Consider the following 17,428-nt stretch of genomic DNA (forward strand, 5'->3'; position numbering starts at 1 on the left):
TGGCCTGTGTCTGGGAAGCAGAGGGGCAGTGGAGCCTCCTTCACAGGCTTATTCTGGACCGTGATTCCCCATGCTCTAGAGAGAAAGGGCCCAGCTCGGCATATGCCCCATCTGGGTGGGACAAGCTCCAGGACACGTCCAACTTCTGGGGAGCCCTCAGTGAAACGAGCAACCGTGGTGTTTACCTCGGGGGCAGTGGGGCCCAAGGCTCTGGCCCTGGCTAGATGGCTGTGCCCTTCTGGGCTTGTTGTAAAATGAGGGTGATGGCTACCCACAAGTGCACATGCTCATGGAGGCTCTGGGCTGAGCTCTGGGGACCAGTAGTAAATCTATCTCTCTCCATCCCCGCCTTCATCCTTGGTCTGTGGGATGTCGGTGGAATGGAAGGAAGACTACAAAGCTCTTTCAGTTCTGACTTCCAAGATTTTCTTTGTTTTTGTTTGTTGGTTGGTTGGTGGAGTTGGGGTCTTGCTATGTTGCCTAGGCAGGTCTTGAACTCCTGGCCTCAAGCGATCTTCCTACCTCAGCCTCTCAAGGTGCTGGGATTATAGGCATGAGCCACCACACCCAAGTGATGCCCACCAGTTACTTAACTCATCAAGAGTGGATTTTTTACTCATTCCTGGGGCTCCAGATTGCCAGAGGAGAGTAAGATCTGTAGAGAGAGCAGGGCTGAGTCAGGTCAGAGTCCCCACCCCATGCCTGCCTGTCTGGCACCAACAGCTCCTGCCCTGAGCCACTGTACCAGGGGCTGGAGCGTGGCATTTTGGCCCAACCATTCCTTATTTTAAATTTTATTTTTCGAGACGGGGTCTGGCTTGTTCACCCAGGCTGGAGTGTAGTGGCACAATCTTGGCTCACTGCAATCTCTACTTCCTGGGCTCAAGCAATCCTCCTACCTCAGCCTCCCAAGTAGCTGGGACTACAGGCATGCACCACCACGCCCAACTAATTTTTGCATTTTTAGTAGAGATGGGGTTTTGCCATGTTGCCCAAACTGGTCTTGAACTCCTGAGCTCAAGCAATCCACCCACCTCAGCCTCCCAAAGTACTAGGATTACAGGCGTGAGCCACCGCACCCAGCCCCAACCATCCTTTATTTGCCCAGCAGATGTCAAATGTTGCTCAACCAGGGCCTGAGGCTGAGACTTCCCATGTGTCCCACCTCGAGATGGCAGAGCCTTGTGGCCCAAGGAGGGCCCCCATCCAGCCTGCCTCCCTGGGTAGCACTGAGCCAGTCAATAAATGAAACTGCATGCTCAGTTCCTTTATTCAGATGGTGAGGAAGGTGGCCATCGTCATCTCTGCGTCCTTCTTCAGCCCTGGCAGTCTGTGATTTTGCACTTGGTATGTTTATCTTCAGTTCCTGAGGGTTGCCAGACCAGCCTCGGGTGCCAGCTTAGATTTCCTCTCCCTGGGCAGGACTCACAGCTTCAGGGGTGCTGTGATTAGAGCTGATATTTCTGTGCCAGGCACTGGGCTCAGCACAGAACAAAACCAAACTGTATGGAGTAGGTAGTATACTGTGATCCCGTTTGCCAGATGAGGACACCGTGGCCTCAAGTAACTTACCCTCCAGCCCGGGCAACATTGTGAGACCCCATCTGTACAAAAAAGTTAGCTGGATATGGTGGCACATGCCTGTGGTCCCAGCTACTCAGAAGGCTAAGGCGGAGGGTTACTTGAGCCCAGGAGTTCAAGGTTGCAGTGAGCTGTGATTACACCACTGTGTTCCAGCCTGGGCAACAGAGTAAGACCCAGTCTCTAAAATAAAATAAATAAAAATAGGCTGGGCACAGTGGTTCTTACCTGTAATTCCAGTACTTTGAGAAGCCAAGGTGGGCAGATCACCCGAGGTCAGGAGTTCAAGACCAGCCTGAACAACATAGTGAGACTGCATGTCTATATTGGAAAAAAAAAAAAAAAAAAAAAAATCAGGCGCAGTGGCTCATGCCTATAATCTCAGCACTTTGGGAGGCCAAGGCAGGCAGATCACCTGAGGTCTGGAGTTGGAGACCAGCCTGGCCAACATGGTGAAACCCCATCTCTATTAAAAATACAAAAAATTAGCTGGGCGTGGTGGCAGGTGCTTGTAATCCCAGGTACTCGGGAGGCTAAGCCAGGAGAATCACTTGAACCCAGGAGGCAGAGGTTGCAGTGAACTGAGATTGTGCCACTGCACTCCAGCCTGGGCAACAAGAGTGAAACTCTGTCTCAACAAAGAAAGAAGGAAAGGAGAGAGAGGAGTGGAGAGGAGAAGAAAGGGGAAAGAAGAGAGGAGAGGGGGGAAGGAAAAGAAAGGAAGTAACTTGCCCAAGCCCCACGGCCAGTGAGTGGCAGTCAGGATTGGCACTCAGGCTACACTGGCTCTGTCAGCTCCTGACTGTTTTTGGGATGACGATGGTCCTGTCTGCCCCATACTGGGAGGCCAGTTGGTAGCAGAGCTTCCTGGGCTAGAAGCCTGGAGTTCAGGAGAAGGTCTTTGCCTGGTGATGCTGGTTGCCCAGGCATGATTCTCTGGAACTTCCAGCCAGGTCTGAGGGATGCCCACTTGCTAGACAATGAAATGGGCTCCCAGAGAAATCATGGGACTTGCCAAGGTCACGTGGGCTGGTCTTGAACTCATGCTTGGACCACGGGCCCATGGAGGCCAGTGTCTGACAGCAACCCAGGCCCACAGGGAGGAGGGCCAGGCATGACCCGACCCCCCACTTCTTTTTGCAGAAATTCACCTTCACCTTGGCTCTGTCATTCTGATCTTTTCCACCCAAGGTATCAGCCGCAGTTGTGCCGCCATCATAGCCTACCTCATGCATAGTAACGAGCAGACCTTGCAGGTACGCGTTCCCCGGGCCAGGCTCGCACCACGGCCACCCCCTGGGAGGTGGGGTCAGAGCGCAACCTGGGAGGAGTGGGGCCCCCTTTGGGAGGAAGAATCCCAGATAACTCCAAGTCTAGGGTGCTCCCCAGTCCGCGTCACCCAAGGGCAAGGCCCCAGTGTTGCAGGCTTGAGGCCTGAGGCTGGATATGCAGGGCTGGCCCAGGGACTCAGGCCAGGTCAGGCTGTCCTGCAGCCCCCACTGCTGTCAGGCCATCCACCTGTGTTTGTTTGGTGTTGCCCAAGGGAGAACTGCTTGGAGTCCCAGAGCTGCAGCACAGGCGCCCACCCACTCCCGTCTATCTCCCTGTACCTTGGGCGCAGGGTCCAGAGAAGAGAGGGAAGCAGGGACCCATCGCAGCAAACCCAGGCGGAACTCGGGGCTCCTAACTCACAGCACCTTTCTCGAGGGCCTGCCCTGCCTGTCACAGCCTGTTCGTGATCCCCAGAGGGCTTGATAGGACCTACAAAGCCCCAACATTTGCCCAGGGATGTTTTTGGGGGAAGGAGAGGGACAAAGAATACTCGTTGGCCAGTGGCTTCGGTTGTTGCCCCCATGTGCACTTTGGGGGTGAAGTTGTAGGCTAGAAAGTCCTTTTTTTTTTTTTGAGATGGAGTCTTGTTCTGTTGCCCAGGCTGGAGTGCAGTGGTGCAATCTCCACCTCCTGGGTTCAAGCGATTCTTGAACCTCCACTGCAACCTCTGCCTCCTGGGTTCAAGTGATTCTCCTGTCTCTGCCTCCCGCGTAGCTGGGATTACAGGTCTGTGTCACCATGCCCGGCTAATTTTTGTATTTTTAGTAGAGACAGGGTTTCACCATGTTGGCCAGGGGATGTGTGGGGTGGCGGTGGGGGATGGGTGGTTTATGATTCTTCCTCCAGGGTCTGTTCTGACCCAGCGAGGACATAGTAAGCCTTTTGACTGCACAGCTCTGCCCCTCACACCACTTTAAAAAAAATTGTGGTTAAAATATACATAACAGGCCGGGCGCGATGGCTCACGCCTGTAATCCCAGCATTGTGGGAAGCCGAGGCGGGCAGATCACCTGAGGTCAGGAGTTCAAGACCAGCCTGGCCAACATAGTGAAACCCCCTCTACTAAAAATACAAAAATTAGCTGGGCGTGGTGGTGCGTGCCTGTAATCCCAGCTACTCTGGAGGCTGAGGCAGGAGAATCGCTAGAAGCTGGGAGGCAGAGGCAGCAGTGAGCCGAGATTGCACCATTGTACTCCAGCCTGGGTGACAAGAGCGAAACTCTGTCTCAAAAAATATATATATATACACACACACACACACACACACACATATACACACACACACATACACAACAAAAAAATTACCATCTTAACTATTTTAAAATGTATAGCTTAGGAGCATTAAGTACATTCACATTATTGTACAACTAATCTCCCAAACTTTTCCATCTTGCAAACCTGAAACAGCAACTCTTTACTTTCCCCTCTTCATCGCCCCGTGGGAACCACCATTCTACTTTTTGTCTCTGTGAATTTGACTACTCTAGGTACCTTATATAAGTTCCTTCCTTTTAAGGCTGAATAATATTCCATTTTATGTGTGGAATTCACCAATAAACCCATCTAGGCTTGGGTGCTTTCTGTTTTGGAAGGTTACTAATTATTGATTCAATTTATTATTATTGTTTTATTTATTTATTTATTTTTGAGACGGAGTCTCACTCTGTCACCCAGGCTGGAGTACAGTGGCACAATATCGACTCACTGCAAGCTCTGCCTCCCGGGCTCATGCCATTCTCCTGCCTCAGCCTCCCGAGTAACTGGGACTACAGGCATCTGCCACCACTCAATTTCTTTAATATATGTAGGCCTATTCAGATTGTCTGTTTCTTCTTGTGTGAGTTTTGGCAGACTGTGTCTTTCAAGGAATTGATCAATCACATTTGTGGATATGAATATTCTTTTATTATCCTTTTAATGTCTGTGGGATCTGTAGCAATGTCTTCTCTTTCACTTCTGGTATTAGTAATTTGTGTCTTCTCTAAGTTAGCCTGGCTAGAGGTGTATCGATTTTATTGATCTTTTCAAAGAACCGACTTTTGGTTTTTTTGATTTTCTCTATTGATTTCCTGTTTTCAATTTCATTCTTTTGCATGGCGTATCTAGTTTTCCTAGCACCATTTGTTGAAATGACTGTCCTTTTCCCCCATCGAATGGTCTTGGCATACTATCAAAAATTCCTTGACAGGCCTGGTGCAGTGGCTCACACCTGTAATCCCAGCAGATTGGGAGGCAGAGGTGGGCAGATCACCTGAGGTCAGGAGTTTGAGACCAGCCTGGCTGACATGGCAAAACCTCGTCTCTACTAAAAATACAAAAATGAGCCAGGCGTGGTGGCACATGCCTGTAATCCCAGCTACTTGGGAGGCTGAGGCACAAGGATCACTTGAACCCAGGAGGCGGAGGTTGCAGTAAGCTGAGATTGCACGATTGCACTCCAGCCTGGGCAACAGAGTGAGACTCAGTCTCAAAAAAAAAAAAAAAAAAATTGCTTGACCATATATGTAAGGGTTTATTTCTAGGCTAGGCTGGCTATTCTATTCCACTAGTCTCTTTGTCTTCATGTCTGTACCATACTGTTTTGATTACTGTAGCTTTGTTAGACTAAGGTTTGAAATCAGGAAGTGTGAGACCTACAACTTTGTTCTTTTTAAATATTTTTTATGGGGTCCTTTGAGATTCCATATGAATTTTAGGATGGATTTTTCTATTTCTACAAAAAATGTTGTTGGGATTTTGATAGGGATTGCCTTAAACCTGTGGATTGCTTTGAGTTGTATTGCATCTTAATAATATTAAGCTTTCCAACCCATGAACACAGGATGTCTTTTCATTTGTTTGTACCTTTAATTTCTTTCAGCACTGTTTTGGAGTTTTCAGTGTACAAGTCTTTTGCCTCCTTGGTTAAATATTTTATTCTTTTTGATGCTACTGTAAATGGAATTGTTTTCTTAATTTCCTTTTTGAATTGTTTATTGTTAGTATATAGACATGCAACTAATTTTTGCATGTTGGTTTTGTATCCTGCATCCTTGCTGAATTTATTAGCTGTGTGTGTGTGTGGTGTGTGTGTGTAATCTTTAGGGTTTTCTACATATGAAATCATGTCATCTTCAAACCAGAGGTAAGGTTACTTCTTCCTGTCCAATGTAGATGCCTTTTATTTCTTTTTCTTGCCTCATTGTTCTGGCTAGGACTTCTAGGACTATGTTGAACAGAAGTGATGAAAGCAAGCACCCTTGCCTTGTTCCCGATCTTAGAGGAAAAACTTTATCTTTCGCCATTGAGTGTGATGTTAGCTGTGGGCTTCTCATATATGGCCTTTATCAGGTTGACATCACTTCCTTCCTTTTTTATTTTTGAGACAGAGTCTTGCTCTGTCACCCAGGCTGGAGTGCAGTGGTGCAATCTCGGCTCACTGCAACCTCCGCCTCCCAGGTTCAAGCAATTTTCCTGCCTCAGCCACCCAAGTAGCTGGGAGTTTACAGGCATGTGCCACCATACTTGGCTAATTTTTGTATTTTTTTTAGTAGAGACAGGGTTTCGCCACATTGGCCAGGCTAGTCTCAAACTCCTGACCTCAGGTGATCCACCCGTCTTGGCCCCCCAAAGTGCCAGGATTACAGGCATGAGCCACCGTGCCTGGCCATTTCCTTCTGTTCCTAGTTTCAGGCACCACTCTTGCCTTTCCCTTTTTCCTTTGTCCTCAATCCAGATGGAGACCAGGTGCTCACCCTCCTTCATGCAGCAACCCTTCCTGTACTTTAAGGTGGATGCCTGAAGGAGGGCAGCTTGAATTTTCCTTCTTCAGAGAATTTGCCCACAGTTCTCTTCCTCTTTCCATTAATTTGTCCAGTCACAATGCAAACCTTTGTTGAGACTGCACTAGGCTTGGCATAGTGTTTGCCATCCACAGGTGGTTTCATGTATATTGTCTTAATCTTCCCAGAAGCTGTTTGAAATAGGAATTATTTCTGTCACCAGATTTAGAAGCAGAGGGGCTTGCCCAAGGCAGAGTCAGCTCCCATGACTCCCAGCACTGATGCATTCATGCCAGGCTGCCCTGTTTCTGCATCCAGCCCTTAAGCCGTGTTGCTGGCACTGTGCAAGTGCCTCCTGTCTCTGAAAGCTGCCTCTGATCCAAGTGGAAAGGGCCCAGGACCAATCGTGAAGTTCACTTTCTCTCTTTGTATTCATAGAGGTCCTGGGCCTATGTCAAGAAGTGCAAAAACAACATGTGTCCAAATCGGGGATTGGTGAGTCAGCTGCTGGAATGGGAGAAGACTATCCTTGGAGATTCCATCACAAACATCATGGATCCGCTCTACTGATCTTCTCCGCGGCCCACCGAAGGGTACTGAAGAGCCTCGCCTGGGGGCATTTTGTGGGTGGAGGGCCAGAGTGTGTATACCCAGGCTTGTCTGGAAGGAGAAGGCCTTTGCTGCCTGAAAGTCTCATGTTAGCCTCCTGTACTGATTCTTCCCAAGTGCCTGTTCACGCCACGTAGCTGATGCGCCCTGCTCAGGCTCACCAAGAACCCACATCCCTGAGGTGTCGCGGGCCATCCAAACTGCACCCCTGAGGCTGCCTCTGGAAGAGCATCTGGCTGCTAGAGCAGCTGCCCTGCATCCCCCTGGTGACTTAGACCCTTTGGAGGCTGCCTGGGGGTACCCAGAGGTTGCCTGTGTTGGTTCACAGAGGATGTCACAATAGCTACCAATAGGCAGTCCCCTAGTCCCAGAGATACCAAGCCCAGCCTTGTCTAGCTCCCAGGCTCCTAGAATGGGATCACACCCTTGCCTCATCCCCAGTGCTTCCTGCCATCCACCCCTTGAAACAGATTTTCTTTCCCTGCTCCCCAGGCTCCCATTTCTGCCTGGCTGTGTTCACCAAGGAGAGATTCTCACCCCCTCCCCCATCTCCCTATCCACGTTTCTAGAAATTCCTAAGGTCTTAAAAGTTTTCCTTTTTTTTACCCCCTTTCCTTTTTTTTGGAGGCACGGTCTTGCTGTGTCTCTCAGGCTGGAGTGCAGTGGCGCAATCATGGCTCACTGCAGCCTCAACTTCCCTCGGCTCAAGCGATCCTCCAACCTCAACCTCCTGAGTGAGTAGCTGGGAATGCAGGCATGCACCATCACATGCATAAAAATAAATGGCTAATTTATTTTTATTTTTGTAGAAACAGGGTCTTGCTCTGTTGCCTAGGCTGGTCTCGAACTTCTGGGCTCAAGTGATCCTCCAGCCTCGGCCTCCCCAAAATGCTGGGATTACAGGTGTGGGCCACGGCACCCAGTTGGAAGTTGTTTTCCGAATGCACTTCTCCAAAGCTGGCAGCACCCACAGAACAAACTGGGCATCAGGAGACGGCACAGACTAGGGGACTGGTAGGGGATTAGGATGTCCATCCATGCAGGACCTTCCCCAAGTTCATTCGGCAACCATTCCCTGCCACCGCGTGGGTGGGGCTGGGAACAGAGAGATGAATGCCGTCCCATCACTTAGCGCGCTCTGTGGAGGAATGGGGGTGGGAGGGGGTGGGGGATTCCCCTCAACAGAAGGGCAGGCCTTCAAGGAGGAGTGGGGTTTTGCCAGAGGGGGAACGGCTTTACACGCAGCCCTGGCTTTCCTCAGGGTGTGAGTTGGGACAGAGCCCGGGATGGCTGCAGAGCTCCGATTAGGGACCTCCTGGTAGGCAGGACACAGCCGCTGGAAAGTTTTAAGCATGAACATGATGGGGAATCAGCCTTGTGTTTTGGGAAGGGCAGTCTGGTGGCCGCGAGAAGGGACAGTGGAGGTGAGGCAGGGAGAAAGGAGGCCGCTGTAAAAATCCAAGCGAGAGAAGCAGCTCTAACTCCCTTCCCCAAAGAGGCTCAGCTTCCCAAGGACGAAAATGTTGCAAGCAGGTGTCACCTCCCTGGACCTTGGTTTGCTCTCAGCATGACGGGCCAGAGCCCTGCTGGCTGCACCACGCGGCTGGCACAGTCAGTGCAGTCCAGGCCTGGGGGCTGCAGCCGTCCGAGTCCTGGTCCAGGCCGCCAGTCCCGGGGCTAGCAACCGCCCTTGCATACGGCCCCGCCCCTGTCCCGGATTGGCTGTGGCGGGGGGCGTGGCCTTTTCCCATTGGTGCCCGTGGCGGCGCGAGCCCGGAAGCGGACGGGGGCGGTGGCGGAGGAGCCTCGGGTGGGCCGGGGTTGCTGCGCCGTCCTCCACTACTGGCTCCTGGCGCTGCAGCCATGCAGCCCCCGCCCCCGGGCCCGCTGGGCGACTGCCTGCGGGACTGGGAGGATCTACAGCAGGACTTCCAGAACATCCAGGTTAGCGCCGCTGCGGAAGCCCGGTCGCCCCCGAGCCGCGTCTCGCTGGCTCAGGGTCAAGGGTCGGGCAGCCCTGGGTCAGGCAGTGGGGAGCTAAGGGTCAGGGGTCGGGGCCCTGGCGTCACTGCCAAGGGGGGCGAGGCCCCTGGTCCTGGTGTCCACTGCCACCACCTCCAGTGTCCGGGAACCCCGGCGGGACCCCATCGCGCTGGGCGACCTCGGCTTCCAATGAGGGCCTTGGAAAGGGGCCCAGACCCCGACCCCGTCCCTTCCCTTCCCAGAAGAGAGCGGCCGCCTGAGTCACACACGGGCGGGCCCAGCCTTGGGTCAGCCACTCAGCAAACGCGCAGCGGTCAGCGCCCGAGAGGCAGCCCAGGTCGGGGGAGCAGCGTTTAGGGGGGTGTCCTCGGCCTGGATGGGGGGCGCCCCAGGCAGAGGGATACCGCACGCCGCCGAGGCCTTTAGAAGGAAAGAGGGGACTTGACAGGCCCATGTGGCTGCATCAAGGAGAACCAGCGGCGGGGTGGGAGGGGTGGGCGGGGCTAGGCCCTGCAGGGACGCCCTGGCCTGGCAGAGATCAGAGTCCCTCCTAGGCCAGTGGAAAGCTACGGGAGGAATTGTCTGGACTGAGCTCCCCAGGGCCACCGTGGCTGTTCTGTCCAGAGGCCAGGGAGGAGGAGGCTGTTGGCCTCATCCAGGCAGGGAAGAGGGCGGTGGCTGTGGGTGGGCAGAAGTGGCACGTGCTGGGGTCCGAGGGGGCGTGGTGACCCCTCCTGGGCATGAGAAACAAGATCCAGACAGAGTAGAGCCCTGGCCAGCTGATGGCTTGGTTAGCCCTTGGCCTCTCCTGGACTGGTTCCAACTGCTTCCTGTGGGCATTGAAACCCAGCTGCCCCTGGCCCTGCCAAGGCCCCTGCCATTGGTGCTTCTCCCCAGAGACTGAGCAGACCCAGTCTCCCCGCCTGGCCGCCGCTGTCCTGGCCACAGCCCCTGCTTGGCTCTCCTCACACTGCCCCTTGCCCCATCTCTAGGCTGCTCCTTCTTGAGACTCACCTACCAGGGCAAAGTGCTCGGGGAAGCCTTGGGCCAAAGGTGCTGGGGGAAGGGAGTGGGGCTGGCCTTAGAGCAGGAGGCTCTAGGGTTGAAACCTGATGACCTTTAACCTGGGAGGAAGATGTCAGGGATTCCTGAGAACCTGAGCTCCTCCTGTACTGGAAGGCTAGATAGGCAGGAGGAGCTGAGAGGATAGAGGGGTGGCTCTGGGCTGCCTGCTTGGTCCAGGAGGTGGCCCTGGGGGCCTAAGCTCCAGACTCAAGGTAGGAGAAAAAGTCTGTCCTTGTAGGGTGGGGACAACTAACAGATGGGCTGAGACTAAGAAAACCTTGGCTGGGCGCGGTGGCTTATGCCTGTAATCCCAGCACTTTGGGAGGCCGAGGCAGGCGGATCACGTGAGGTCAGGAGTTCAGGACCAGCCTGGCCAACATGGTGAAACCCTGTCTCTACAAAAATACAAAAATTAGCCAGGCATGATGGCGGGTGCCTGTAATCCTAGCTACTTGGGAGGCTGAGGCAGAAGAATGGTTTGAACCCGGGAGGCGGAGGTTGGAGTGAGCTGAGATCGTGCCGTTGCACTTCAGCCTGGGCAACAGAACAAGACTGTCTCAAAAAAACAAAAAACAAAAAAAAACAAAAAACACCTAGTCTGTTTCTGGAGGAGGGGTGCTGTGGGGGTCTCTGGGCTCACAGGAGGACACCCAGGTCCTTGCCTGCCTTGGGGAGACAGCCACCTCATCCCTGGGCAGGCACAGTTCTGCCTCCTTTCCCGCTGAGCGAGACCCTCCCAGCAGCCCTGGGGGAGCCCGAGCTCCACGTCCTGCCTGCAGGCTCTGGCTCAGTGGCTCCCCAACTGGCCTGAGCCTCTCCCCTCCGGCCCCCAGGAGACCCATCGGCTCTACCGCCTGAAGCTGGAGGAGCTGACCAAACTTCAGAACAATTGCACCAGCTCCATCACACGGCAGAAGAAGCGGCTCCAGGAGCTGGCCCTCGCCCTGAAGAAGTTAGGATCCCCTACCCCACCCGCCATGGGCTGAGTGTGGGGTGGGAGGGCTGGCGCTGTGAGACCCTGGGCACCGCCCCTCCCCTCTCTGGGCCGTGTTTGCCCTTCTGCCCCTGTGGGAGTCAGGGAGGACACTTGGGAGTCCTCTTGCCCTGACTGTTTCTGGCCTTACCCGCAGATGCAAACCCTCCCTCCCAGCAGAGGCCGAGGGGGCCGCACAGGAGCTGGAGAACCAGATGAAAGAGCGCCAAGGCCTCTTCTTTGACATGGAGGCCTATTTGCCTAAGAAGAATGGGTGAGGGCCCCCACTGCCACCCCCAGCTCAGTTCACAGCCACTCCTGAAGCCGGGTGCTGCCTCCTCTTGGTCATTATAGTCGGCAAATGTTCCCTGGGCCCAGTACAGGCTGAGCAATGAGGCCCAGTGCTGACTTCAGGGGAGACACCTGGCTGAGAGTGACATTTCACTGTGATAGGTGCTTCATAGCATGGGGAATGAGGTGGCACAGTGAGGGACACCTGACCCAGTCCAGGAGGTCGCAGAAGGCTTCCTGGATTAGGGGATGGGTGGGCTGAGTCTTACAGAATAAAGAGAGTGGGCCGGGCGCGGTGGTTCTCACCTGTAATCTCAGCACTCTGGGAGATGGAGGTGGGAGGATCACTTGAACTCAGGAGTTCAAGACCAGCCTGGGTGACATACTGAGACCCTATGTCTCTATTTATTTAAAAAGAACAAATAGGCTGGGCGCGGTGGCTCATGCCTGTAATCCCAGCACTTTTTTGGGAAGCCAAGGCAGATCACTTGAGGTCGGGAGTTCAAGACCCGCCTGGGCAACATGGTAAAACCCATCTGTACTAAAAATACAAAAATTAGCCGGGCATTGTGGCATGCACCTGTAATCCCAGCTACTTGGGAGGCTGAGACAGGAGAATCACTTGAACCCGGGAGGCGGAGGCTGCAGTGAGCCGAGATCGCACCACCGGACTGTAGCCTGGGCAACAGAGTGAGACTCTGTCTTAAAAAATAAATAAGTAAATAAATAAAAAAAATGAGGCAGACACATGGGCTGAGGGCGAGAGGTAGCAGCAGGTGGACGGGCCATGAGCAGAACTTGTAGTGGCCAGAGCTCGGGGCGGGAGGTGAGAGGCAGCCAAGAGATCAGAGGCTTTGCTGGGCTGCAGCTCTTGCCTTGAGCCCAGTAGGCGGGCGGGGGCGGTGGAATGTGCACCTGGAAAGGCCAGGAGCTGTCACCCAGGAGGACGGACGGGGCAGTGCAAAACCCCCTGCTGAGCAAAAAATCCCAGCAGAGGCTGCAGGCAGGGAGATAGCTGGGAGAGGGCGTGGCCCAGAAGGCAGGGAGAAGAAAGGAGTGTCAGTAGCCTGGGGTCAGTCCTGTGATAAGGAAGGGGATGCGCTTCCTGGAAGTCGGGTCATCTTGGCAGAACCATTTGGTGGAACGGGATGGATGTTGATCTTGGGGATGACAGAAGAGCCAAGGAAGGGAGACAGCCAAGTCTAGGAGACTTTTTTTTTTTTTTTTTTTTTTTTTGAGACAGAGTCTCACTCTGTCGCCAGGCTGGAGTGCAGTCGCTTGATCTCGGCTCACTGCAACCTCTGTCTCCGTGGTTCAAGCGATTCTCCTGCCTCAGCCTCCGGAGTAGCTGGGATTACAGGTGCCCGCCACCACACCCGGCTAATTTTTGTATTTTTGTATTTTTTATTTTTAGTAGAGATGGGGTTTCACCATGTTGGTCAGGCTGGTCTCGATCTTCTGACCTCATGATCCACCCGCCTCGGCCTCCCAAAGTGCTGGGATTACAGGTGTGAGCCACTGCACCCAGCCCTCTGGGAGACTTTTTAGAGCTTGGCTGTGAGTGGAGGGAGAGAATTAGCAACTAGGAACTGGAAATTAGCACTGGGTTGAGGGGCAGCTACTGCCTGTTTGTGGGGTTACTTTGCCTCTGGGAAGACTCGAGCACATCCACCTGCTGAGAAGAGGGGCCGAGAGGGGAAAGACCCAGGAGAAGGGCAGGAGGTGATGGAGGGAAGCCCGGGGAGAGCGAGAAGGGCTAGTGGGGGATGGAGGGTGCAGAGATGAGAGTGAGGAGTGCTCCCGGCACAGTGCTCCTGGCACAGTGCTCCCCATAGAGCAGGAGTCATGCTGTCTTCTCTGCAGTGTTGCAGGTGGGGCCCGAGGTGGGAGGAGACAGGGTAGAGGGTTTTGGGGAGAGGATGTGGAGAGGCCAGTGCTGGGAACCAGATGGCGAGCTGAGTGGGGACACATCCGCAGCCTGGTGGGTTGGCAGTGGAGGCTGGAGCTGGCCTGCTTGGGGAGCACTGTGCCGGGAGCATTCTGTAGAGGGAGAAGCATGGCTGCCCCAGAAGTTCTTTGTGGCCTTGGGGCAAATTGCCTAACCATGCTGAGCCTCTGTCTGTTTGGCTTGAGTGTGAACAAGAGCCCATGTGTCTGGGGCAGGTGCTGAGAAAGTGACCGTGACTTTGCTGTCACCTCTTGGAGTATCTCTGGCAGAGAAGGGCAAGATGATCTCAGTTGGTGGGTGTGGAGGCTGGACATGAAGGGGATTGGCAAAAAAGTGGTGTAATTGGCGGGTGGCCTGGGGACTCAGCCAGCTCCGATGAGATCTGGGACTGGAGAGCGTGGGGGCCTCGGTGAGGGACAAGGGGGGTCGTGGTGGGAAGAAACGCCCCAGGAGGCTGAGCACTGGGGGTCAGCCCACAGTCAGAGCTCTGAGTTTCTGTTCTGGTTTGGGAGGTCGTCCCAGATGTGGCCAGGCGTGTGGGTCTCTGAAGTGGAACCCAGTACTGCAGGTTCTGGAGGGGAGGTGGCAGGGAGCTGGGGGGTAGGTGGTGGCCATCGCACAGGGGAGCAATCGGGGACAGGGGGACAGCCCTCAGCAGGGAGGGAGAGCCGGGTTCTCTTGGTGCCCTGAGGCGGGGGAGTTTCAGGCAAGACTCTGCAGATGCGGGGGAACACTGTTTCCTCTGGGGGTCAGGATTCCGGAGCAGGCGGCGAGGAAGGCTGGGCATGGCAGGGAGTGGGTCTGCAGCCCCCAAGGTCAGAACCCGATGCCAAGGCCCTGCGGAAAGCAGCGGGTGAGGGGGTGGGGTGGTGGCCCAGGCTCTGGCCTGGCAGGCTTGGCTGAGTACCGGTGGCTTGTCTGTCACTCGGGCTTCTCCTCACCCTGCCACCCCCTTCCCTAGATTGTACCTGAGCCTGGTTCTGGGGAACGTCAACGTCACGCTCCTGAGCAAGCAGGCTAAGTAATCAGGCGGGGCCTCCACCCCCAAACCTCCACCCCCCCACCCCCAAACCTCCACCCCCCCACCCCCAAACCTCCACCCCTCCACCCCCCCACCCCCCCACCCCCCCACCCCTCCACCCCTCCACCCCTCCACCCCTCCACCCCTCCACCCCTCCACTCCTCCACCCCTCCACTCCTCCACTCCTCCACCCCTCCACCCGGCCTTCCCCCCTCCACCCGGCCTTCCCCCCGACCCGGCCTTCCCCCCGACCCGGCCTTCCCCCCGACCCGGCCTTCCCCCCGACCCGGCCTTCCCCCCGACCCGGCCTTCCCCCCGACCCGGCCTTCCCCTCCACCCCTCCACCCCTCCACCCCTCCACCCCACCACCCCACCACCCCACCACCCCTCCACCCCACCACCCCACCACCCCACCACCCCACCACCCCTCCACCCCACCACCCCACCACCCCACCACCCCTCCACCCCACCACCCCTCCACCCCACCACCCCTCCACCCCACCACCCCACCACCCCTCCACCCCACCCGGCCTTCCCCTCCACCCCACCCCACCCGGCCTTCCCCTCCACCCCACCCCACCCGGCCTTCCCCTCCACCCCACCCCACCCGGCCTTCCCCTCCACCCCACCCGGCCTTCCCCTCCACCCCACCCCTCCACCCCACCCGGCCTTCCCCTCCACCCCACCCGGCCTTCCCCTCCACCCCACCCGGCCTTCCCCTCCACCCCACCCGGCCTTCCCCTCCACCCCTCCACCCCTCCACCCCTCCACCCCTCCACCCCTCCACCCGGCCTTCCCCCCGACCCGGCCTTCCCCTCCACCCCTCCACCCCTCCACCCCCCACCCCTCCACCCCCCACCCCACCCGGCCTTCCCCTCCACCCCACCCCACCCGGCCTTCCCCTCCACCCCACCCGGCCTTCCCCTCCACCCCACCCGGCCTTCCCCCCCACCCCTCCACCCCCCACCCCTCCACCCCCCACCCCACCCAGCCTTCCCCCCCACCCCCCACCCCCCACCCCACCCAGCCTTCCCCCCCACCCCCCACCCCCCACCCCACCCGGCCTTCCCCTCCACCCCTCCACCCCTCCACCCCTCCACCCCTCCACCCCGCCTTCCCCTCCACCCCTCCACCCCGCCTTCCCCTCCACCCCTCCACCCCGCCTTCCCCTCCACCCCTCCACCCCGCCTTCCCCTCCACCCCGCCTTCCCCTCCACCCCGCCTTCCCCTCCACCCCGCCTTCCCCTCCACCCCTCCACCCTGCCTTCCCCTCCACCCCTCCACCCTGCCTTCCCCTCCACCCCTCCACCCCTCCACCCCGCCTTCCCCTCCACCCCTCCACCCCGCCTTCCCCTCCACCCCGCCTTCCCCTCCACCCCGCCTTCCCCTCCACCCCTCCACCCCGCCTTCCCCTCCACCCCTCCACCCCGCCTTCCCCTCCACCCCTCCACCCCGCCTTCCCCTCCACCCCTCCACCCCGCCTTCCCCTCCACCCCGCCTTCCCCTCCACCCCGCCTTCCCCTCCACCCCGCCTTCCCCTCCACCCCGCCTTCCCCTCCACCCCGCCTTCCCCTCCACCCCGCCTTCCCCTCCACCCCGCCTTCCCCTCCACCCCGCCTTCCCCTCCACCCCGCCTTCCCCTCCACCCCGCCTTCCCCTCCACCCCGCCTTCCCCTCCACCCCGCCTTCCCCTCCACCCCTCCACCCCCTCCACCCCTCCACCCCGCCTTCCCCTCCACCCCTCCACCCCTCCACCCCGCCTTCCCCTACACCCCTCCACCCCTCCACCCCGCCTTCCCCTCCACCCCGCCTTCCCCTCCACCCCTCCACTCCTCCACCCCTCCACCCCGCCTTCCCCTCCACCCCTCCACCCCTCCACCCCTCCACCCCTCCACCCCGCCTTCCCCTCCACCCCTCCACCCCTCCACCCCGCCTTCCCCTCCACCCCTCCACCCCTCCACCCCTCCACCCCTCCACCCCTCCACCCCTCCACCCCTCCACCCCGCCTTCCCCTCCACCCCGCCTTCCCCTCCACCCCGCCTTCCCCTCCACCCCTCCACCCCGCCTTCCCCTCCACCCCTCCACCCCGCCTTCCCCTCCACCCCTCCACCCCGCCTTCCCCTCCACCCCGCCTTCCCCTCCACCCCGCCTTCCCCTCCACCCCGCCTTCCCCTCCACCCCTCCACCCCGCCTTCCCCTCCACCCCTCCACCCCGCCTTCCCCTCCACCCCTCCACCCCGCCTTCCCCTCCACCCCTCCACCCCGCCTTCCCCTCCACCCCTCCACCCCGCCTTCCCCTCCACCCCTCCACCCCGCCTTCCCCTCCACCCCTCCACCCCGCCTTCCCCTCCACCCCTCCACCCCGCCTTCCCCTCCACCCCGCCTTCCCCTCCACCCCTCCACCCCGCCTTCCCCTCCACCCCTCCACCCCGCCTTCCCCTCCACCCCTCCACCCCGCCTTCCCCTCCACCCCTCCACCCCGCCTTCCCCTCCACCCCGCCTTCCCCTCCACCCCGCCTTCCCCTCCACCCCGCCTTCCCCTCCACCCCGCCTTCCCCTCCACCCCGCCTTCCCCTCCACCCCTCCACCCCCTCCACCCCTCCACCCCACCACCCCTCCACCCCTCCACCCCTCCACCCCCTCCACCCCTCCACCCCCTCCACCCCTCTACCCCTCCACCCCTCCACCCCCTCCACCCCTCCACCCCCTCCACCCCTCCACCCCCTCCACCCCTCCACCCCCTCCACCCCTCCACCCCCTCCACCCCTCCACCCCCTCCACCCCTCCACCCCCTCCACCCCTCCACCCCCTCCACCCCCCCACCCCCTCCACCCCCCCACCCCCCCCACCTGGCCTTCCTTCCCC

General features: G+C 57.8%; 1 protein-coding gene across 25 annotated transcripts in view; it reads left to right on the forward strand.

Annotated features, from left to right (window-relative positions):
- The window catches only part of TMEM120A (transmembrane protein 120A), a 64,550-nt gene that overhangs the window by 44,789 nt on the left and 2,333 nt on the right, over positions 1-17,428 (forward strand). For 12 of the 25 annotated variants that reach the window (XR_008681428.2, XR_008681427.2, XM_055392839.2 and 9 more), the window contains 4 exons: positions 7,112-7,266; positions 11,164-11,282; positions 11,461-11,577; positions 14,504-14,563. Coding sequence is in view for 23 of the 25 variants with exons in the window: in XM_055392839.2 (XP_055248814.1) it covers positions 7,112-7,266; positions 11,164-11,282; positions 11,461-11,577; positions 14,504-14,563 (451 nt within the window). In the remaining 2 variants the exon portion in view is untranslated. Of the gene's footprint in view, positions 1-2,724; positions 2,838-7,111; positions 7,375-7,399; positions 8,095-8,901; positions 9,227-11,163; positions 11,283-11,460; positions 11,578-14,503; positions 14,564-17,428 lie in introns of those variants that run through there. The other 13 variants (XM_055392851.2, XM_055392858.2, XM_055392850.2 and 10 more) reach the window with 7 other exon arrangements.

This window comes from Gorilla gorilla, chromosome 6 (genome assembly GCF_029281585.2).
Source record: "Gorilla gorilla gorilla isolate KB3781 chromosome 6, NHGRI_mGorGor1-v2.1_pri, whole genome shotgun sequence".
NCBI lineage: Eukaryota > Metazoa > Chordata > Mammalia > Primates > Hominidae > Gorilla > Gorilla gorilla.